We start from the raw sequence: 24,369 nt of genomic DNA, 5'->3' as shown, positions 1-24,369 counted from the left end.
TCACGTTTTATGCCACAGAAAGCAGAAACTTTGTTATTTACTAAACAGAGAGACAAAAGATGTCCAGAATAAGCAGAACTGGTCCCACAGCAGCCTGCAGTCTGGAACAAGCACTGCAGCACCACAGCCATCCCCACACCAACGCAGGGACCTGCAGCCAGCGCTTTGGAGAACCAACAACTAGCAAACAACAAGACACCAGTACTTACCTCAAGGCACTCTTAGGGGAGTCGTGGTTGAATTCCATCAGCACAGGACGCAGTGCTGTACCTGCTGTCATGGCACTGATTTTGACTTCTTGGACTTTGAACCAACTGGGGAAGGAAGTCACCACCAGACAGCAGCACTGACCCAGCTGGGTTCATTACTACCCAAAATGAGCAGGACAGCCTCGTGGCTCTGCACCCACCTAGTTGGTTTATGCTCAGCAGTTTGGCTTCAGCACTCCCAAAATGTCAGCGTTTCCCTGAGGAAAAGGGAAAGAACTGAGAAAGATGCATGGAGCCCCAGAGGCCTGTGCTTCTTTCCACCTTCCATCAGCGCAGACAAGAGGCACAACTGCACAGGGCACTGCTGCAGCCCTGGTTTCAACCTCAGCCTCTGCAGTCATCCTGCTTTCCATGGGGTTAACCAGACAGCAGGGATTTGTCCAAGCAGGGCATCCTGTGGGTCACAGCTCGAGGTTGTGCCCCAGGCCTGGCTGCCTTCAGCCCACAAGGCCTGGTCCTAAGCCGCAGGCCTTCGTATTTCACGCTGAGGTCTGCAGCAAGTGGCCGGGTGAGCACAGAGCAGCTGGCAACAGGCTGGTAGGGAATTCTGCAGGTAAGTCTGCAGAAGAGGTCAACAAAGTTATCAACAAGATAGGGTGAGAAGGGAAAGGAACAAATCTGCACCAGGGAGGTGCCGCGGTTCACTCAGTCACTCTAATGGGAGCTCACACCTGGAAGCCAGGCACAGGGAAGCAGCCACAGCCACCATCTCTGCCTCCGAAGACATTTCAGATTAAACCTGGTGGGAGGTTCACAACCCTCTCCCTCTTGCTACTATCAAGAGGCAACGTGTTTCTGCACACACGTTACCCCATTGACATGGCACAGTCTGAACTGCTGAACAGTAAGTACAACTTTTTAATGCTTTTGGGAGCGCGCCGTCTATGGGGGAGCAGAGCAATGGTGACACAGCTCAGAGGAAACACAAACAGACCTGCTGCTGGCTGTGCAAGCATTAGCACAGGCATCCCTGAGGGCACATTCAGAACAAGGCAGCTGCTCTCCTTGTGTTCCCTCGCTGCTGTCAGGCAGAGGCAGTGCCAGCTCAATTCCCACTTACACGCTGGTTATGACACAGCAAGGGAGAGCAGGGAAGAAAGGGACAGGTATTCACCAAAAGCAAAAAGTTGGATCCAAATTCAATGCGGATACTTCCAATTGCAGGAACACTATATTTATTAGGTCAATATTTCATTTTAGCAATACAATTACAGAATATCACAATGCTGGTTACAAACATAATATGGTTTGATGGTTACAAATAATGTCGGGCACTGCAGTCTGTGAGAAGTAGGATACGAAACATTAAGTCTTGACACAAGTAGGGTGGTCTTCCAAGTCTAGTCATGATCAAGATACCTTCATATAAATGACTGTGGCACTACAGGTAGAGATTCTGGTTTAGAGGTGTTGTCTGTGTAAGTAGTTTTATTTATACAGTTATACAGTTCAAGCAACATCTTTTTTAGAATGCTATTAAATTAAAATTCCCTGTAGTTCAATAAGTATAAAAATAGTACTGAACCTGGTAATGTTCAATAAAACGTAGAGTTCATTCACATCATTAAGTAGTAAAGAAATTGTAAAGTCCTAGTTACCATGGCAACATTGCTTCCCATAAAGGAATATACATAAAAGAAAAGTTACACGTATGGTACCTGCGACAATTATTTAGTGATCCAACACTGAACTTGTGCACCACAAACCGAGTTTCTAAATATCTCTATATATTTATATAGTATATATCTTTTTCATCTTAAAATTTACTTTTGAAAAAAAAAAAATGTGCACTTCAACAAACTCACTAAGGCCACTCATGCTATAGATACCTAGGATTGCAATGAAATATTGTTAAACAAGACCCTAGAGCACACACCTTTATATCACCAAAGGGAAACCTGTTTCACTGCCCGAAACATTCCTGAGATTTAGGGACAGAAGCATTACCAGTGCTGTCAATTTCTTTGTAAGCAGTTTGGTTGATGTCTGGATAAAGGAAATTTCTTCCCTGCTTCTCACAGAATCCTCAGAAGGCCAAGAAACAAACCGTGCAACAGGCCATACACGTCCAACATGGAAACACCCACAACAAACAGTCAGATCTGCAGTTAACATTTGGCCAGTCACTTTCTTATTATAGAAACAATAAGGAAAAAAGGGAAACAACGAGCTTTAGAGAAAATCAAGCTTCTGCACAAGCTTCGTTACAACCTGGTAACAGCAACATCTCCCCCGCATTATTTGCTGCTACCCTGGGAAGTCAAATCCCATCTGTACAAACCAAGGTTTTGTCCATAGCTTCACTCAAGTTTTAGGCACAACGCATTTTCCTTTTTGTACTCTACCAATACACAACAATGAAAAGGAAATCAAGTTCAATGTGCATTTCTTGTACCATGAGAAGCAGCGCAATGGCACCTTTAGCAAAGATCAGACTGCAGCGCATTTAAAGAAAAAAAATCACTTCATTTTTAAAGTTACAAAAGAACATTGTTTTCCCAATAAGTTAGAATCCAGCAACTAAAAGACCTTCAAAATTCTTCAACAAAAAAACATTATGTGCAAAAAAAAAAAAAAGTTTTCAACTACCAGGTTTGTAAAGAGTGCTCATGAAGTCTAAGATACAGAGGCAGACACTTGTTGGTCATAACATCATGCTGTAAAAGCAACCAAACCACTGTTTGGGGCCAAATAGTCACTAGGTGTCTTACTTCAATTAACTGAGGGATAGACTTATTTTCAAACATCTTTCTACAATTTTCCTCCTTCCCATTTTGTCAGTTCTTAAGCTTTGCTTGCCTCTCCTGTTCCACAAGAAGTCATCCAGAATAGCCCATGTCCCAGAAAGAGTGGAAGAATCCTGACATTACCTTCTTTCCTTTCTACAAATTGCAGTGTTCAGTTAAAACAAGAGACAAATAACTGATTTCAAAAGCTTTATGCTGAAAAACATAAGGGCTTAAACAATAGTAAAAGTAACTTTCTACAAAGTGACACCTCACCACTTGTAACCAATCACTCTGTGATTACTTACCGTTAAGAAATATTCTGAAGATGCACTTCACTGGAGTCCCAACCCCAGATCTTCTCTCTTTAACACCAGCACCAAGTAACACCATCTCACCTAGTGGTAGGTGCATTGTGCGTATATAAAATGCAATGATTAATCAAAGTCATCAAGCATCTTGTAGTTGGCTAACTGCATTACAGCAAGGACAAGGTCTCCTAACAAGCAAGGCTAACTATAAAGCCTCCTTCCCCAGTACTTACACTATGGAAAGTTTGTTCTGGGGCTAAAATAGGACAGGAGTTTGTTGGTTCTACACCTAACAGGAGGGAGGTGCAAGGTCTTTGTTGGCAAGTTCTGTGCTGAAAAGTTGCACAATACAGAGAACATAGTAGATAGCACTCTGTTCCTTTAGCTTTACCTAGTGCCAAAGTCATTAAATAAAATTAAATGAATACATAGAAATCTGCCTCAAAGACATTGGGGATGTTTCCACCCTTAAGGGTGAGCAAGTCACCTACTTCTTCTGTAGCCATCCAATTGGATTTCTACTTCCTCAGGGATACCAAACAACAGCAAAGACAGTAACAGAGTAACAACTAACAGCACGTCTTAGATGTCTCCACATGCCAATACAGACAGCCAATTTCTTCCAAAAACAAGATCAGAAAGTCAGAAAGGCCAGTTTTATGTTATCACATGGAGACTCCATCTGCAGCAAGGACAGCGGATGTTCCAAGTTACGGCATGCAGAGCAGGTTATAAAGCATTTTGTAGGCAGCTGCAAAGTTGCCCTGCAAAGCTCCTCTGCTTTGACAGCATTAGCAGTTGCCACAGCTACCTTTCTCCAAACGTGGTGCCTTGGCACAAACGGAATTGCTGAAGGGCTACATTGAGAAGTTCAGCCCAACAGACAAGTCAGGATTTAGTCGCATGAAAAGCATGCTAGTAGTTCCACAAGGATCACAACACATGCTCTTATCCAAGTCACATTTCTTGGCCGAAGTCCAACAAAAAGAACTTGGGGTGATTTCAGGATGTGAATCCCTTCTAGACAAGCCAATACATCAAAGTACACAACACGCTAGCAAAGTAGCTTGAGGAAAGAAAGAAAAGTTCATCCACCCAGCAGGCCTAAGAAAACAGAATAAAGCAACCCATCACAGAAATTGAACATGTTTTCAGTTCTCAGAAGCGAACACCTCCCTAACCTGCCCCATGTTGGAAGATCTCCTACTTGCCACAAATTGAAAGCAACCCTTGAAACACACAGAAACTAGAGGGCTGATGTGACAGCAATGATTCACATAGACTGCTTTCACCAGTGTCAGTCAAATAACACTCCCCAATTCAGTCAAAATCTTGAGACCTTTGAGTTTTGTTAGCCAGAAGCTGGAAGCAGAGGCCTGACTGGAAGCCATTCACAAACAGACATCATAAATGCAAGTCGGTGCCCGTTCTGAAGCTGTTAAACCCTTCTGCAATACAGCAGTAACACAACTTTGTTGAGGACAATTTTAAGCAATGTTCCCCTGCCCAAATTCTGGTACTAACGTTACAAGCTTCATTTAAGTAGTTTTAAATAGGGCTAAATAAAAGAATTCATAAGAACTCTATAATTAATTACCGCCCTAATGGATGATATTCAGAGATGGAAATATTTCACCTAAAGCAGTCCTATGCAAGAAAAATTGCTACAAAGTAGATATTAAATCCATACATAATTTTAAGTTGAATTTTCATTGAACAGCCTTTGAGGGTACACTACAACGTAAGCCTTAATACCACAGTTCGTTGTTGTTTTTAAATGTGGAACACTTTCATTGAAATATTTAAGTATGCAGTCATTAAAGCTGCACTAATCATATCACTGCATATTCAAGTTGGTATTATTCAGCCTTTTCCCCCAAAATTACACTTGAAGGCACCGGTATATGAACTATTGGCCTGGAAAATTTCAGTTCTTAAAGGAGTCATTAAGCTCAAAGCAGTGTCTGAAATTTCTTATTTCTTCTGTGCACTCTTTCTTGAATACCATCAAGCAGCTTTTCCTGTCCCAAGCTTTATAACCTAATTAAGAAAAAACAAACCCTAAACAAAACATCCAGTCCAAGTCCTGTAGGAACCTTGCTTGCTGAGCCCCACCTTGGACTGAACTTCCACGGCCAAGTTACAAACCCCTGAAAATAGGGGGGATGGAGAAAACCCAAGAGACAAAATCCAACTATAGGGCACTGTTTGCGCCACTATAATAAGAAAGGAGGTAACAGCAGTGAGTTGTTTCTAGTTTGCTATGTTACACTTTTAAATGAGTATTACCTCAACATTTTAAAAAATAAAAACACACCCAAGCAAAAAATAAAATAAATAAACCTACAAAGCAAAGCAGCCCCCCCACCCACCCAACAGAAGAAAAATTAAGACAAGCTAGTGAGATAGGCATTATTAAAGGATGTTTACAGCTGATTTCTGCTTTTTAAATTAATATAAAGGAAATCCATTTCTGGTTGTACTATTGTTTAATGTAGAAATGAAGCATCACAAAAAAAAAAGACCTGTTGTGCTTTTTGGCATTTTCCACTGACCCCTGCAAACTGTACAATAAGTTGTGTTCTCCAGAAACATAAAATTGACCTGGATTGTAATACAAAACCATTAACTGGTATAAACAAGTTGCTGCCTCAATTATCAGAGTAAGCCCATTAAAAAAAATAATAATAGAAAAAAAGATGGCTGCAGTAAATAGTTAAGCATTTCTAGTTTCTGCGTGTGGCATTGACATTAATATCTGTATAAGCTTGCTAAGTAAAAACATGCCATCGCAACTGCTAAAGAACGTTCACTTCCTAGTTTTGTATCTATTACAGGAATATAATTTTGCACTGGTCATACATCTAAATGAAATAATTCTACTGTAAAAGTGAATGCAGGGGCAGAAATATTAAATTAAAGCCACTGGTCCAAAAACTGTTTCTAGCAGGCTGGTCCACTTTTGATTTTCCTGGTCCTGTTATGAAGATTAGCACTCTTGGCTGGTACCAAAGAAAACTAAGGTTGCTGGTCTACTAGATCTTCCATCACTTACAGATGAACACTGGTCCAGTTCAGGATATTAAAAACAACATACGGTCTGTACTTCCTTATCAACTTATTGTGGATCACAAATGGTATGTTGCTCCCCGAAGTGATTCTTTGCCACTTTTCTTCATAAGGCAGCAGCCAAAGCATCCTTCCTTTTCTTAATATTTGTGATTAACTTTGCTACAAATGCATAAACTAGAGAGACCTCTCTCATATTATTTCTCGTAGTATAGCATTTATTCTGTCTATCAGAAGAAGAAAGCTCTTGATGAAACCTTCCATTCATAATAAGAATGCAACTCTTTTGAACTCAAACAGTTTTATTTAATGTTCTCTTGCAGACTTTCTGCAAAGTAGGTTCTTTTGGAAAAAGAAAAAAAAGAAGGGGTTTTCTGGAATACCAAGTTAAAAACGTGAGCCGAACTAAACATGCCATACACATGCTGATAAGAATTTAACACACATTCATCCGTATGGGCACTCTTCAGTAGACTGGACCAGTGTTTCAATGCAAATTCCAGCCCCCAGAGAACTACATGGTTTAGATTTCACAGTATGACTTCTCCCCTGTAATCTGGGAAAAAACTTAACTGATTAATTGACCGAGTTCTTAGCTACTCTGTCCATCAACGTTCTGAGACATCAGAAAAGACTGGACCACTTCTTCAGTGGATTGAGGACTGCTGCTTACATCCTCCAGAGCATCTGTAACTGAGAACTGCCGATCCCGCAACCGGTTCCAATTGGCCAAAATATTGTGGTACTCAAAAACTTTCTCATAATTGCCAATGGAATTGTACAGTTTAATGAGACCTCTGTAATCATATTCAAGTCCACTGTATCCTTCACCAAAAAGCTTCTTTCCTAAAGAAAGGCAAGAGATAACAAAATTAAAATTCAATATTTAGATTGAAGCCACGCAAAGAAATAGAAATACTGCATTTCATTTTTAGTTATTGAATAAGATGTTAAACATTTCAAAAAGCTTTTTTTGTATTAAGGCTGCTACGTAAATAAACACTGTAAGAATCACCTACCAATTGCTATGGATCTCAAATAAAGCTTTTCAGCATTTTCGTACTGATTCATATCATAGTTATAGAGAGAAGCTAGATGCCCCACTGACAGTGCAACTTCATAATCCTCTTGACCCAGGAGCTGCTCCTTAATCTGAATTGCCTTGATGTGCATTTCCTCTGCTTCCTGTGATGAACAAATTCATATAGGTCAGACACCACTCACCACACCATAAACACTTTAAGAAAAAAAAACTTTGTAGTGGTTAAGTAGTCAAGGATTTCACAAAGGACAAAAAATGAAAGATAGGAAGGCCAAAACCAGACCAAGTTCTCCAAATTCTTTTGGATCATCAAGTAGTATCACTTCACATCCTGTTCCCAAAGGCATCTTAATTATTTCTGTGCAAAGCTTTGAACAGATGAAATATTAAAATGGAACGAAACTCCCAACTGAGGTTATGAACCGGGGACATAAAGTACAATTTGCTTTGACATATTTACAGACATCTTGTAAATTGCATGTCAAGAGATTCACATTAATAGATCTTACCTTAAACTTTCTCATGGACTGATACAGTCTTCCAAGGTTGCCATAATGTTTTGCTGTTTGTACATTAAACTCCCCAAAGGCTTTTTTAGCTAACTGAAGTGAGGACAGATGCAAGTCGTGAGCTTCTTGAAGTAACCTCTGCTCAGTTTCCTTGTTATGACAGTCTATTGCAATCTCCTCCAGGATAAGTGCTGAGTATAAGAAGAAAAGCAACATCACCATGTTCTAAACACAGACACACCAACTACAGGTAGCAAAAAGCCAGCCACCCAAGAAATCTCAGGAGATATCTAAATCAGGATTTATATTTATTACAAACTACTTTCAAACTTTACAACTAGGTATCAAAGTTATCAACTCTTTCATATTCTGTATTTTTACTACTATTATTTAAAGAATCAGTTCAAAGTTTTAGAGAATTTTAAATTTGTATTTTACAAACGTGTTGACAAATAACATTGGAGAACTATAGGGAATATTCTAGAACCATCTCCCTTTGAGAAAAAGCTTATACATTGCCTCTGCTGGGAACAGAATAAATACAACTAAATGCCTGCTCTCCACTGACAAAATATTAAACTGTTCCACTAATGCAATTAAGGGTACTACCTTTAACTCTCTTTGAAGATGCCAAGAGAAGATGGTCTTCTGGGAGAATGTGAGTTATAATGCCAATAGCACGTTCAGCATGGAATCTGAAAGAGTTTAAATATATGCATCCTCATTGCTATTTAAATTACCAGCTGACTGGTAAAGTATTAACAACATAAATGTAGATGTTCACTGTATTAGTGTTCTTGTTAGAAAAATCTGTATAAATTAAAAAACATTCTCTCCTCCCACCCCCCATTTGCAGTATTAGAGTTACTGCCATTACCTCAAATAGCTGTACTCACAGTGCATTGTCAAATTTTCCAGAGCTGTACTGGTGAACATAAGAAGAGTAAGCCAAATCTTCATGAGCTGTAGCTACATGTATGTTTTTACCTCCAAATACTGACTGCCGAATATCAAGAGCTGTCTGAAAGAGTTACAAGAATATCATAACGTCAGTTAACATAGAGAGAAAAAAAAACAAACCAACAGTATGCATCTTACTGCTAAAAAGGAAAAAAAAAAAGTCCGATGGCTCTGAAATTCAGTAGGTCCACACAGACAGCAAATCTAAAGAAATCACTCAAGAGAAAAAAAATGAAAGCAAAAATCCAAAGTCAACAAACAGTGCAGTAAGTAAATGAATTAATCATCCTGAATTAAAAACATGTGCGTTTCAGAAGAAATAGAGACATTTTATTTATTAATAGAAATCAAATACATTTAGCCCTGCTGCATACCTGATAGATGGCAACGGATTGGCATATATTGTCTACGTTGAGCAAATAAAATCCATAGTCTAGTAGTGTATCAGAATATTTGGGGTGCTTGGCTCCAAAATGCTCCCTGTAGAAACATGCTTATATTACTCATTGAGGAAAGTTAGGAGTACATTTAAAAGAGGGTTTTTTGGAACAATACTCACCGGGCGAGATATACTGCATGTTTTATCAGCTGTTCAGCCTTCTTAAACTCACGTTTTACAACACAAGCCTAAACAGGTTGAAATGAAGCATATGAAGAGATGTACACTCAAAATCCTTCTCCTTCAGATATTGGCCCAATTTCTATTACTTTTAATTCTAATATCACCACTGTCACTAAAGGACTTTTCGACTTATTTAACAAGCGTTCACAGAAAGCATCAATAAATATTTTACTCTGACATAAAACACCAAAAAGATTAGTATTGTATCTGAGTCTACATCAAAGATAGGAACAGACCATCTTTTTGTGGAAGGCTCTCAAGTTAACTCTGCCATAATGTTCCTTTGAACAGCTATAATTCAGTTTCACGGGGAAAGGAAGAAAATACACCAGAGGCATATGAAACATACCAGAGGTACTACACATTCTCACCCATTCTTGATAGCAATTTAGAAAAGGAATTTGGAAGAGTCTAAATTCACCTTAGAAGCTTGTCGCAAAACATCCACTACTACTTTTACAGGCAGGCCAACTGTGATCTCCTTCATAGCTTCTATACACCACTTGTAAGCCTGTCAAACAAAGTTAACCAACATAATTATTGATCTGAAATATCACTGTGTTGCAATATTAAGAAAAATATAGACCAGTCATTTACATTACCAGATTTAAATAATGCTGGTCGCCATGGTCTGACAAACCTGAAGAAATTCTCTTCAACTTAATACTGAATGTGCAGTAATTTGTATTACACTAAGGTCTGTATAATTAAAACGAATATAATATATTTCACAGGAAAAAGGCATTTTATAATGTTTAACTAATCCTTACAATCACTGTCATAGACAACAGCCTCCTAGTCAATGAATTCAGGAGCTAAAAACCGCAGTCATGCTGAAGTCACCTTTTTTCTAAATTAGCTGCAAAGTGTTATGTTCTCCAATTTCTTTTTACCTATTAAAATAAACTTTTTGTAATGTGTACTTTACTGATAAGCAAAATACACTGGCAATCTATTGCATATAATTTCTTAATATCAGTTAAAGCACCCTTAAGAGTTTGTACTCAGAACAATATACAGAAGCCAGATGGTAAATGAGGTATACCTCTGGTACTGCCACACAGATATCAAGAAAGATATGGAACTGAGACTAGAAAGATAACATGAATAGTGAGCCAGTAATGGAAAGTCCTAGCAGATTCCATAACCAGTGTCCAGAAGCTAAACAAAAAGAAACTAGCCCTACTCACCTCATCATAGTGGCTCTTGGCAAAAAGCAGTGCACACAGTTCCCCATAGAGTGCTGCCTTGTTTGCTTGCTGACCGTGTTTTGCAAGTTTGTCCATGTAAGACTGAGCCAGTTTGAACGTTTCTTCTCCCAGGTGATATTTACAGTTACCATTTCGAACATGGAGCAACCTTGCAAAGATGTAAAGAGATGATCTAATCAGTGTTTGAATAAAACATTTCATTATGCTGCAGCATCATTGATCTACAATCTGGTGTTGTACTTAGAATAGAATCGGGCTACCATCCCAAGAAAACTGCACTGTCTGAATTCAGTAATACAAAAGAATTGTTCATAGAAATTTGTAACAGTATTCCACACTTTGCACCTTGCATGGCAAGAATTTTTACTGTTGGAAATTTCAAATGATTTTTTCACGTCGATGAAGTTCTGCATATCCAATGCTCAAACCACTTCGGTGCATGTGGCTTTGTTTTGTTTTTCCTAATGTCCATTCTCAACACTGATAAAATCTTATTTCCCAAACTCAGTAACATATGTTATTAAATCCCTTCTACCTCCTTTCCAAAACATGGTAAACTGAAACTGACAAAAAGTACAAACTCTTCTGCATGCATCTCTGCATTTTGTCCTCAGTCCTTAAACATCACGATGTATCATAAATAATTTTGCAAGAGATTCCATTATATCCATTCTATACAAGAAAACATCTGGAAGTAATGTCATTCTCTGGGCCACCAGGAAAGATAGAACAACGCTGTGGGATGGCATTAGCACCCAGGCATAATTCAAAAATGGGGCTGAAGAGGGATATTTTGAAATGCATTCAATATTATTTATGTAGTAGTGTTCACTCTGAGGCAACAGCCCAAGCAACTTTAAGTTCAGGAACAGCAGGACAGCTAATCTTTAGCTGTCATAATAGTTTCTTGGATTGACAACCTTTAAATGCTAGAAGAAAACATACATACCTAAGCGTTTGTAGATAAGCAACACTAACAGGGAAATTTTGGATTAAAGAAGAGCAATAGTACTTAACAACAGCTAATTTTAGTGCTGTCCAACAGGAATGCAAGTAGTAAGAAGGCCAGTTTTGAAGGAATAAGGAAGCATATCTTCCAGATTGATCTAGTGCCATCCTGACAATCCATTCTGGATTTACAGTTTTGAAAGTTTTGATCCTTTGATACTCAGTACTGAATTAACACAAGACAATGCAGTCATCACAGTTCACAACAACTCTAAACAGCTTCCTTTACTCCCACTCCCCTATTTCTTAACACCACCTCTTTTTCCATCTGAAAGATTAACAGAAGCTTCAGTATATGGTGAAAAACAGACAAGAAAACACAGCAGTATTGAAGCACACACTGTTTCTCCGAACAAGTAACTATTTCAGCTTCTGGCTACTACTTAGAACAAAAGTAGAGAAGATTTTTGTTATTGAAAACTGATGCTTATTTACTTTAGAGAGATGCATTCGAAATGTGCGTGCCATCATATTCCAAGCCTAAAGGGCAGAATTGTATTCCTACTCCATTGTAGGCAAAGAAAAGAGACAGCTGTTCCCTTCCTATTGCAAATGCCTGTCATTTAGCACATATGAAATTTTGGTAAACTAACTTTCATTGTCCCTTCCGGAGATCTGTTATTAGACAATGAGTAATAGAGATTGAAAAACATCAGGGAAGCTTTTGTAAGTCAAGAGGACAACATAACAGGAAAAAAAACCACAAAGTAAAGCAAATCAGAACATAATACTTTACAGTAAAGAGATCCTAAATTCTAAAAATATGAGCTAACATGTAGGTGCAATATTTTATACCTTGTATGATACATTATGATAAATCTTCCAATAAACTAATAGGGGAAGGAGTGAACAAGTAAGATCTCTCATCAGTGTTTCTCTTTTCTAAATCTGTTTCCTATAGTCTTGTTTCCTTTTCTGTATTTGGAGAAGGTGAGTTTATTTTTAAGGAAGTTTCTCCAGCATGCCAAACAATCAGACAATTCTTTTGATTAGTCATAAGTCAAAGGATCAAGTGCTGACAGTAGTACTACAGCTAGCATTCTTCTATCCTAGGAAGGTATACATACATGCCCAGCCTCTCATAGCATCACCTTGTTTCTGGAATGAAAGCCAGTGGTGCAGCAGAATACTGAAGAGAGTATCTAAAGCTCCATGACTCATATTAGTAGTACATATGAATAAATACTTCTCAGTAAGACACATGGGAATTAAAGGTAAGCTCACCTTACACAACACTCTACTGCACGAAACCAATGAAGAATTTCATCGTGAAGGGTGCACAGCTGAAGGCAGGAAAGAAATACCTTCTCAGCATCACTATACCATCCTGCATCTGATAGGAACCCTCCTGGAAAAATCAAGAACAAACAGAATTTTGAACAGTGCCTTTCTAGGAAAAAGAATTCGCTCAGATCATCCAAGAGCTCTTATTTTATTACAAATAAATATGAATACAGGAGTGCAGTATTCCCTATGCCAAAATACAGGAAGTCATTGCTAACAGCTTAGGGGGAACGTAGGCAGTGAGAGCAAAGGAAACGTGTTTTACAAAGCACCATAAAATTGCATGCTGTACATAGGAGTTCTGTCAGAGCTAACCCTGCAGCCCTGAATGTGAAACACGAGCAGAAGAATTCTCCTCAGCTGAGCATGACTTCCAGTATTTCAGTTTTTCATTATGAAGTACTTGCATCAATACTAGAAATACGCAAAGTCTTAACATTAATTATCACGTTTATAAATTTTATATTTGAAACATCTGAAATGGCAGAGAGCAGCCTAAAATTTTTAGGTATTTAATTGTAATATATATGTAAGCCACCAAGTGGCTTCCTAAAAACGCATATTCCAAACACACACACTCTCAGAAAGAAGTTACAAAGAGGGAAAAAATAGCATTAGCCTAACTGAAGTTGTCACAAAGAAATATACTTTACAGTCTATGAATACCAGTTACCTAGAACAAAACCAATCTGGATTGCTTTTTCTTTTACAGCAGAATCTGATTCTGCTATGTAGGAACATCGTCTGCTGAAAGAATACGCCAGTACAGAAGCAACTTTTACTCCATGGTCCATCAAAGCCTGAAAACAATGATGAAGCAGATGCCTGAAACAAAAGAAAACAAAACTTGTTATGCATAAAGTTTTTAAAACAGTGCAGTCAGAGCACCATGGATACAAACAAGTAGTGACTCAAGGAAATAACTCCAGCCTTCTCTCAAACCAAAAGCAGACGAATACAAGCAGAATTAACAGTCTCAAGGCTAATGGGTTACAGTTGTTGGATTACACAAAAAATAAAAGGAGCGTACACACAGTTCTTTACAAGGACACCCTCTAGAATAAGCAAAATACAAGTTGCCCACACACTGTTACAACTGGAAAACAAAGCTTTCTGTTTAGACTCTGTGGGTGGGGAAGCCTCAAAGCCCACCCCTGCCCTGACTCACACTAAAATGGCAGATAAATGAGCAGTGACGAACGCATTAACATCACATACACACAAACAAGGGGAGGGAGATACTAAAGATGCAAAGCTTATCCTGGTAACAAAGAATCTGATCTGACATCTTCTAGATTCAAAACTTATATCAAGAACTAAGGGCTGAAATGAGCACTATCAATATAGGAAGATACTTACCTTTTATCTAAAGCTCGCAGCACCTTTGCAAAAACTTCTAGTTCACAAAATTCACTCCCCAGTTGGCATAAGCGGCCCTGTTGGTAAAGCTGAAAGAAAAATACAAATATATTTAAAATTTTAAGACCTGTTGCTCTCCTGGGAAATGTAGCTCACCAGAAAGAATGACTTATGAATTCTAGAGCTCAAAGTACAGAAGAGTAAATATTAAAAAAAAGAAATAGTTTCACTATCTCCACAAAGGAGAACAACTTCAGTGGCAAAACTTAAACACACAAACTATAAGAGCTCTATATTTGGTTTCAATTTATTTTTATCCGTTCTTTTCTTCCTCCCTTCTTCAGACATTCATTACATCTACCTGCATCATTAAAACGTTGCAACTCCTAAGCTAGAAAACAGACAAAACAAAAAAACCTACTAAATTTAATGAAAATTATAACAAATGGCTTCTTTGATATCAGATCAGATGCTTTTTTTTTTTTAATTAAAGAGAATCTATCACAGAGCTGTGTGAAGGGATTCTAGATGATTTGTAAGCAGAAATGCAAAGCCAAAGCCTAAATTCAAATAATTGATTGTGATCCTACAAAACTCCAGCCTCTGTTCAGAACAAAGGCCGAAGCAATGAAATTATATATCCAAGAAAACAACCCCAAACCCACAAGTTCTGCAATGGATGACTCACCAATACCCAGAGCTAAACACAAGCGTGAGCCCTGACCCCATTAATATGTGAGCTTATATGAATAGTTCCTGCTTGAATAAATGGGAACGTTCCTGAATTTATTAAAAGCAATGCCTGGTTTTATGCTGAAACCAATTTCTATCTGCAGATAAGCAAATATATCAGTTAGCTTGTTCATAAAAAACAAACCATGGAGACAGTTCTTTGTGCAAAGCACAGCTAAGAGCAGAGCTCCCTGCTACGTTATGCTATAAATACCGAGAATTTACATAGGTGCAGAAGTGGTTGCGCAAATATATAGCAGAAAAATCCATTGGGGCTGTTAAATCCAGACATCCCAAAGTCCCTGAACAACCAACAGCAAAAAGTAGGGTATGCAGCCAGAAAGCAGCATGGTCCACTTGCCCCAGTCAGCTGGCAGCAACCTCTGCCAGCAGCACAAGGCGGGTTGTTCAGGACTGTTGTGTCACAAGCATTTGTTATTTCAGGTACTGTAGGCAGCATTCCTTCATATTTTTATTATTTAAAACCTTTTTGCAAGGCAGCAGCTCTATGAGGAAGGAAAAACCAACAGCTCACATCTCAAACCTTCCCAGATGCTGCCTCTCACACCACTCGCCATTCCAGAGTCATCTCTGTCCTTTCTCCTACCTGCACTGTGTGATGGCAGGACACCAGCACACACACACACACCAGGGTGTGCACTCACACTTCACACCATCACAGGTGTGCAGGTAATGCACTCTAACAGTTACTCAGAAAACCAACACCACAACATTCCAACACAAACTGTCTAAGACCAGAGCACTCCTATCAGCAGCAAGGCACTCCAGGCTATTTCAGCAGGGTTTAGAGCTACGAGAAACTCTGAAATGAGGAGTCAGCCACTCTCACCATGTAAGCAAAAAATGAGAGAGAGGAGTTATTTACAGATAGAACGCTCAGATACAAACACCGATTTAATAAGAACTTCAGTTTTTGAGTTCTAATCATTTCTTTCAATACCTTTATAAGTGCCATTTATCTGGAGCATCATTTTAACCACAAGCCCAGGAGGCAGGTCAATGAGTACTCCAATCAAGCATGTAAAACATTTCCAGCCAGAAATTTCTTTTTTGTCAATGCTCCTTATGAAGCATATGACAATGTTTCTGCAGCACAAGTTTGTTATTTTAACAGAACCTACAAAAAAAAACTTCAAAAGTTCTTTAACCTAAAAAACGTCAATTGCCAGAGATGAATGTTTTCCTTTTAGTCAACTATTTCACTGGAAAAAATAAAAAAGGAAGTCTTAAACAGTATCTGCATGAAAAGTTGTTCCTCAGATAAAGCAGTAGCCATACATACAGCCATGGCCCTGTACTGGAAACAAATCAGAGCTGGAGTGTTTTTCCCCACTGAAAACACCGTGGCAGTGAGGGGGAACAGGGGATGCCCCAAACCACACCCTCATCTTTCACACATCTCTGATTTTGGGTCCAAAGGTCCGGACCTGCTCCTCACGCACCTCTCCCCAGTTCAGCCCTCCTAGTTTTTCCTGGTATAACCAGAAATACAGCATCCTCAGAACATTTACCACACCACTCACCCCTTCCCTCGACATGCTGGCAAGCACTTGAGGAACTAACTCTGCCTGAAGTCTCTTCAAACTGTGATAGCTGTTACAGCAATAGTTTCAAACAGAATTGGACATGGAAATAGTGAGACTACGTCAAACTGTGAAGCAATTCCAGAAGGTTCAGTAACTCTCATTTGCTCATTGAGAAGCAGTTGCAAGTACTGAAGAAATGATTCTCTTGTTAAAGCTCCAGAGACAGAATTCTTGACCACAAGCCTTGCTACATAACACGAAAAACAAAACAAAAGAGTGATTCAAGAAAAACGGGCCCCAACAAGAAAGGCAGAGGTTTGGATTCCTGAAAAACTACTCTACTCTTAAGAAGGAAGAAGGTTTTATTTGAAGGTTACCAATGATTTCTTTCTTTCTTTTTTTTTTTTTCTAACTATAGAAAGACACATAAGAACATACAGTATGACTTCCAGCTTATACTGCTCAAATCGACATTAAGTCTGTCACTGAAGACATGAACTAAGGAGCACATTTCATGTGCTGGCTTGCTATTACGCAGCCCAACTGTTCTGTACAGCTGTGGGAAAGCCACCGTGACGTCCTTCAGGAGCTAAGGCTAACAGTGACTTACAGAACTTTCTCCTAAGCATTCAGAAAATGCATATAGAAGTGTCTCCAGTTAAACATATTGATAACAGTAGCTTGTAACTTATCTACTGTCATATCATCATGCATATATAATTATTTGTGAGTTCTTGCCAGAGCTCTCTCTCAGTAGGTTAAGTTGAGCTTTGATTCTTAGCAAACCCTTAAAAACAAAGACAGAGACATCCAACCACAGAGAAAGTGGTATTTTTATTTTTTTTTTTTTTAATCACCAACATTCTCCACTGTGCACAAATGTAGGAGCAATTACTTTTTCTAAGCCTCTTCATAATAAAGATGAACTCTAAGCAGTTGTAAAAGGACCATAAGAATTGCAGTGCTTTCAGTGAAAGAAAGAAAAAAGCTCCTATTGCTCCAGTTTGGAAGAGGTCTGAAAAAAAAAAGAATGGACATTACAGAAAGAACTAAAGCTGCAAGAACTCCCAAGGAGCCCCCCCAGCATGATTAGTAATGCCCAATAATACAACATGGACTACTATACTGAATTTAGGGAGGATTGCATATTTAAACAACAAAATCTGTATTTAGAAAATAAGTTTGGCTGCAACCACCGACTCCCTTCTCTACTTCACACAGAAGGAAAAAGATCTTTTGAAGTCAGTGCACTGAATCAACCCATTGAGAAACGACTCTTGAAAAGCCTTGGGGACAGCTGGGGGACAAGCTTAGAAAATAATCTGTTATAAATCTGGGTACTTTCATCTCTTACAAATCTATTTCAAAACTATCTATGGAGCTTCTGGATGAGACCAATTCCACCCTGATATTGTTTGGGGCTTTAAAAAATAAATCAAACTTCACAGCTCTTTTTGAGAACCATGCTTCCAGTCAGGAAGCTCATCCTAAAGAATCTCAAGCAATATAAACAAACACCCCTGCATTGAATAAGCCTAATTTAACTGATAACTTTGGGAGCTTATGCTCTATACGCACAGCATGCTTCACACTTTCACTCACTGCTCTTCCTGTATCACATCAGCAACATAGGGTTTTTTTTCTGATTTACTTCCACAGAGAACCCTGCACAAGAGTACACACACCCATAGATTCTCTGCAGCAAAGAAACAATACATTTTCAATGTGGTTTGCTTTGACTGAAGTTCAGCCAGTACAGACAAAATTAAGTGGAAACAAGAATTATTGTTTCAGCAGTAGTTGGACACTTTTCTCATGGTATTACCTCATTGTCTGAGTTATGAGTTTCAGTGTCTAAGATTCAACAAGGACACTGAAAAAAAAAAAAATAGGTGAGCCAAGCATATCAGGATTAGAAAACCACACAGAGATTCAAGGAGAAAAAAGCAAAACAAAGAGCAAACTAAATAGCAAGACTCTGAAGAATGGTAAGCAAGGCAGTGAGCTGCAAACTAAAGACATAACAGTAAGATGTTTCGGCTCTGGTAAGACTACAGATAAGGTATGTATTAAAATAAAGAGCAATAATCATTGGACTAAAGCTTGTGGCATGATGATTCTCCTTCACTTGGAGGATTTAAAGAGGGGAGCGATAGATATGATTGAATTCAAGCAGTAATCAGACATGTCCCACTGAATGCACCAGTCTAGAAGTCCAACCAGATCACAGTGCCTGTATGTGAGTGCACAAGAAAATCATGCTTATTTTCCATATACACGTTTAATTTCTGATGCCCAAAGGCATAGCAGGATGAAAGGAATTAAGCCTTTGTGCAGTCACACCAATCAGTCACTGCAGGAACCCTACAAAGCACAACCCACTTGCTCTGGATTTTCTGCCTTCCAAGACACACTGCTTTCTGTGACCTTGGTTGTACCCTTCTGGTCGGAAAGGATTCAGAACTACATGAGTACAGCTACACTTCATCTCACAGGAAGCCTATCCTTTCCTCCCTCATCACACAGCCAGGAGCACAAAGCCTTAGGACAGACCAGATTCGCTCCATAAGGTCAGAAAAGGATGCTTGTAATCATCCCTCATCAGTAAAAGTCATCTCTACTGCAATGCACAGAACAGACATTCTATCGCGCGTTGCCAAGTGTCAGCAAATTCCTGCTTACTCATTTTGCTTGGTTCAAAGAATAACTAGATGCAATTCGAGCACTTCTATTAGCCACACTTCTCTTTTTGGGGGGTTAGCAGAGTGCAGTGGGAAGACAATTCTCCAGCTACACACTTTCCAGAAGCTGGAGATATCAGGATATAAATTTAAAATCTGTGTTTTGATTCACATCAATATAGGAGAAGTGTGGAAGTTTCATCAGCTGTGTCAAATGCAGAAAAAGCATGATTACGGCCTTTTGGATTTGCCTAATTTTTTTTAATACAAATAAGCATAGCACAATTACTAAGTGTTATGGGCCCCCACCAAGTGTCTGAAATAAATTGTCATCTCCAATTGTTCCTGTGGTTAATGATCTCATCAGAAAATATTCAAGGAACATTGGATCCAAGTGACTTTCAAGAAAAATCAATGTGAAAAAACACAGCACACAACCCATACAGGACATTTCAGAAGAACATTACATGAAACTCCTTGTTACCTATCCAGTGTAAACCCAGCATCAGCTTGCTGCATAAATACCTACAATAGAGAACACTCTGACTAATGAAGCACTGTCCCTCAAATACAACAGGAAAACATAAGAACAAAAAAATACACAGATTATGCATAACAGAACAAAGCTGAAGTACAGGGAAAAAACTTCTGTGTAAGACATTAACTGAATGATCTTTGGACTGCAGAGTTCAATGTCCTGTTTTTGTCAGAAAGTGCATTATTCGGATGAACTCCCCCTCTGTAAACACCAACCTTTCTCCCCAGAAGACACAAAACAAAATCATTTGATTTCCCAGATGTTGGAGTGGTTTGGTTTTTTTTTCTTTTTTTTTTTTGGGCTCCTATTTATTCCAGTTATCACCTACTTTTTAAATAAATGAAAGCGTGGCATTTACCACTGCAGGCCAGCTGCCAGGCATGCCCTGTTTGTGTTTCAACTGCGATGCAGCACATTTCCTTCTTCAGCTCCTAAGCACAAGGCCTCCCCCTCTCTTCCTCATAAAGATTATGAAAAACAAACCAACGAACCACTTTTACTAGGAAACAGCACACCAGGATATACGTTAACCTAGTGAAGACACAAAGGAAACAAAATACACTACATTTGCATATTTTTTTCCAGATCTGGATGCTGCTTGCAACAATATTAGTTATTAACTCTTCCAAACACAGGTGTGACAGGACTTTTTTCTTGGACACCCTCATGAGTGTTTTGCCCAGTCTCTATTAATTCTCTGATGGTTGCAAGGAAAAGTCAATAGGCTTTTGATACAAAAAATTAAAAAAATAAAAATAAAAAATCCAGTAACGCCCTGGCCCTGGCTAAATCACTACAGATTTACTTTATTGCAACCATGATTATTTATTTTTTATTTTTAAAGTTTTTGTCATTGTTAAGGATAAATACACCCAAGGATAAATACACTCAGTACCAGGAACCTGCCTGCTCCTGTCACAGTGCCACAGAACCTATTTCTTACTGATCCCACAGCAAAGAGCACTCCATACCCATTTCTTGTTTGGTTCCTTCCTGTAAACTGGGAACACATGGGTTTATAAAATGCGTCCTAGACATCAACAGCTCTGGAATCTGTACAGTTGAAAGCAATTGGGCTGGTTAATGAATGGGAAATAAAGGTGATACACTATCACAACACAGCCAAGCGCTGAAGCAGAGGGTACCCTGGTGGGAACAACACAAGATGAGGACTTCCTCAGGTGGCTCTTACCTCCCTTTCATATAACTTGCTGGCCATTTCCACCATCGTAATAATGTCATATCCTTCCTCTGTCATCTTAATGAATGTAACAAGGCTGGCAGACTCTGTAAACAACACTGGCAAATGCTAATTTCAAGTGTTCACACCGATGAATGCATTTATAGAATTTTCAAGTTCTGTATGGCCACAACCAATTAACATCCCCAGCGAGTGTCAAAAGAAGATCCGACTAATGCTTCCTTTTAGTCTTGCAAAGTGGCACTTTCTCCAGTATCACAAGTTGTGAGTAATACAGCATTTCTTGCAAGTTGGATGTGAAAGACTGAAAACATTTCTATTCCTTTCAATAATCACCAGAAGACCCTCCAGCTTTCACAAGGTCTAAATGCAGACACACTTGTGCAAGTACTACACACCAAACTTTCCTCAGATGTATCTAAAGAATAAGTACTGCTCCATGTAACACCAACAACAAACTGACAGCCTTTCATCAGCCACAAAGATGCACAGTCACAAAACAAAGATTTAGAAGAATTCTAGCTTGTCTCCTGGTAAGAATTGGTAGTGGTTTTTGGAAATCCTACTTCTGGCTTAAAGAGCTCATTGTCAGGATGTCCTGAGCATACACATACTAACCTACAACGGTGTTTAATGTCTGCGCCTTTTTGAAAAGCACGGCAACTGTGCTCAAAATCAAAAAGCAAAACAAGCACCAGACACAGCACACAGGGAACTGCTCAAAGGGTGAGGCAGAACCTCCTCCCAGACTAGATCACCAGTATCATTTGTATTCCTATAGCCATCCAAATACAGAAATTAAGAACCAGCACTCAGTATTGTACAGGTGCATAGAAAAATGCAAGCACTGTTCCAAAAGATTTCTCTGAGCTATGCTTTGAGGTGCTGGCTGAAAGCAGACACCTCTGCATGCAGAGCACCATTCAGTCAGGACTACACTTGCTTTCAACACCCCAGCCAAGATTAAGTTATATTTATATATTAACTAATTTAAATGCAACCACTGAAGACAATGTATTCCCCTACAAGACCACCCAGAAGACTATCTTACCATTGGTAGCACTGGCACAACACTCAAACTACACCACGTGTTTGTATTTACGCTGCAGACACTACAGCAATGTATATATACCATTATAGGTGCACCTTACACAGTTCAGATTATCAAGAATCAGCCTGTTGTAAAATACAGGAAAAACAATAATACCAATTATCATGGTTAACAGAAATTATGCTGGCTAGTGTTTGGTTGTACTAATCAGGTCCATAGTATGTTTGTTACCACCTCCTGAACAAAACAACGTGCTGCTTGTTACATGAGCAGAGCAAATAGATCTAAAAGTCTCTTCAGAACTCAAATCTATTTCTGGATTATTTTTCATTATGAAAAAACACCAAATGAATCTGATACAGTGTAACAACTGAAGAGCGTTAATAGAAGTATATGTGACCTATTAAGGTCACCTGTGGATGAGTTCTTAAAGAAATCGGGAATAACACATGCTTGGGTATCACCAACTTCTGAAATACTTTTTATTTTTTAAGCCCTTGGGAACCATCCTTCATCTGTATGAATGTCGAGACAGACAATGCCAGTGTCAATGGCCATCCCCGCCAACATTTGAAAATAAGTCTCAGAACGTTCTCCCATGTTGTTAGTCCCATATCCATAGGGTTATCCACTGATAGCTGCATCCCAACCACCTCACCTTCCCCAAGCACGCTCACAGTGGCAGAGCATTTCCCACACTTCCCAGCTCTTAAGAGGAGCAATGGACGCCCAGGGTGCAGAAATGTACCTGTGTGTTTCAACTGGGTAGAAACAGTTTCTCTGTCTCCAGGGATGATCAGCATGCCTTCTAAATACTGTTTCTGCACCAACGTTGAATGGGCCACTACTCCTGGTTCACAAAGACTTATCCAAAAAATTACTTTGTTTCCCACACCCCAAGTTTTTAGAGCTCAACTGGCAGAGGAAATGAAGGTCATCTCCCACCTTTTTTTTTTTTTTTTTTTTAAATACATTGAGCCTCTCCTGGTGAATGCTTATTTCCAGTGGTTCCCACAGATGGATGAAATGCCTGGTTGGTGGACGATAGAGACTCAGGGACCATCTCAGCACACCCCTTACTGTAACTCAGGGTATTTTAGGGGCAGCTCAGTGAGAAACACGCAAAAAAAATGACATAAAGCTGATAAACGGCACCATTTAAAGATCCTCAATTCCTTCCACCTGGTTCCAAGCAGACATTAAACGAACAAGAGCACAGCAGACCCAGCAACCTCCACCACAAACATCACCTTCTGCAACACGGGGGGGGGGGGGAAGGAAGGAAAAAGAAGAAACCCCGCACAGCCCGACACAAACCCGCGCTCCCAGCCGCCCCGACCTCTTCCCCCCCCAGCCTGCGAAGCGCCTCCACCCACCCCGAGGCCTCACTCCAAGGGCAGCCCCGTCCCCCCCCGGACTCCCCACAGCCCCCTCCTCACGCGCGGCCCCGCAGCCCCTCGTTCCCGCCCTCCGACCTTCGGGCCCGGCGGCACCGTAGGAAGCGGGCCGTGCGCTCGGCGCTCCCCACAGCGAAGGCCCGGCCCCCCGCTCCCCAGCCCCGCTCTCCTTCCCTCTCTACCCCTCAGGCCCGGCCTCCCTCAGCGCCCCGCCGCCCGCCCCACCTTGTAATACACGTCGAACTGGATGTTCTCGGGCAGCGAGCGGATGTCCCGGCGCCGGGCCCGCCCGTAACTATCCACCACGGCCGAGATCGCCGTGTTATACAGCGTCTCGGGCACCCACTCCAGCTCCACCGCCGCCATCTTGGGTGTGCGGAGCCGCCTTCCCCCCACCCCCCGCCCGGCCCGCTCCGCCTCGCGGCTCCCGCAGCCCCACCGGCAGGGAGGAGGGAGGGAGAGGCGGCGGGAGCGGGGACGGCGGGGGGAAGAGAGGGGGCGAGGGGTTGAACTGCCTGCGATGGGGAGGCGCGAGGAGCGAACGCGGGACGGAGAGGGGAGGAAGGAGGGAAGGGTTGCGGCGTGTGGGGGTGCGAGGAGCGGGCTGCGGGGCTGCGGCTGTAGCGACCCTGCGGCCCTGGTGGGGCTCGGGATCGGCGCGGGGCGGCAGGGCGGGCTCCGAACGCTCCCTCACAGCGCCTGCCCCCCCCCCAGCCATCGCTGAGGGACGGCCGTGCCCGCGGCTCGGAGCCGCACCTAAAGCTCATCGCCTGTCCGAAGGGCCCCGTTGGTTGCTATGTGCTAAAAGCGCCCTTTGCTCTGTGTAAATTAACCCCACGTGCAAGTAGCGCT

The 24,369-nt window shown here is 40.5% G+C and overlaps 1 protein-coding gene across 1 annotated transcript; it reads right to left on the bottom strand.

Moving 5' to 3' along the window:
- Positions 1-120: 120 nt before the first annotated feature.
- On the bottom strand, positions 121-24,369 carry APPBP2 (amyloid beta precursor protein binding protein 2). The gene is made up of 13 exons (XM_031591515.2): positions 23,743-24,369; positions 14,371-14,459; positions 13,685-13,836; positions 12,952-13,075; positions 10,699-10,867; positions 9,930-10,019; positions 9,446-9,513; positions 9,261-9,366; positions 8,823-8,947; positions 8,536-8,621; positions 7,927-8,117; positions 7,395-7,560; positions 121-7,221 (listed from the first exon to the last, which is right to left on the bottom strand). Exons 1-13 carry the CDS (start codon positions 23,881-23,883, stop codon positions 6,968-6,970), a joined length of 1,761 nt encoding a protein of 586 aa, XP_031447375.1. The 5' UTR covers positions 23,884-24,369; the 3' UTR covers positions 121-6,967.

Source organism: Phasianus colchicus, chromosome 21 (assembly GCF_987193195.1).
Source record: "Phasianus colchicus chromosome 21, bPhaCol1.hap1.1, whole genome shotgun sequence".
Taxonomy (NCBI): Eukaryota; Metazoa; Chordata; class Aves; order Galliformes; family Phasianidae; genus Phasianus; species Phasianus colchicus.
Note: the sequence above shows the minus strand (reverse complement) of the source record. Positions and strands in the feature narration are given on the sequence as shown.

Coding starts and splice junctions, on each gene's coding strand:
- APPBP2 (XM_031591515.2), bottom strand. CDS start 23,883: ATGGCGGCGGTGGAGCTGGAGTGGGTGCCCGAGACGCTGTATAACACG. Junction 13,837..14,370: donor CTGCGAGCTTTAGATAAAAG/GTAAGTATCTTC, acceptor CTTTTGTTTCAG/GCATCTGCTTCATCATTGTT. Junction 7,561..7,926: donor AGTCCATGAGAAAGTTTAAG/GTAAGATCTATT, acceptor TGTTCATCACAG/GAAGCAGAGGAAATGCACAT.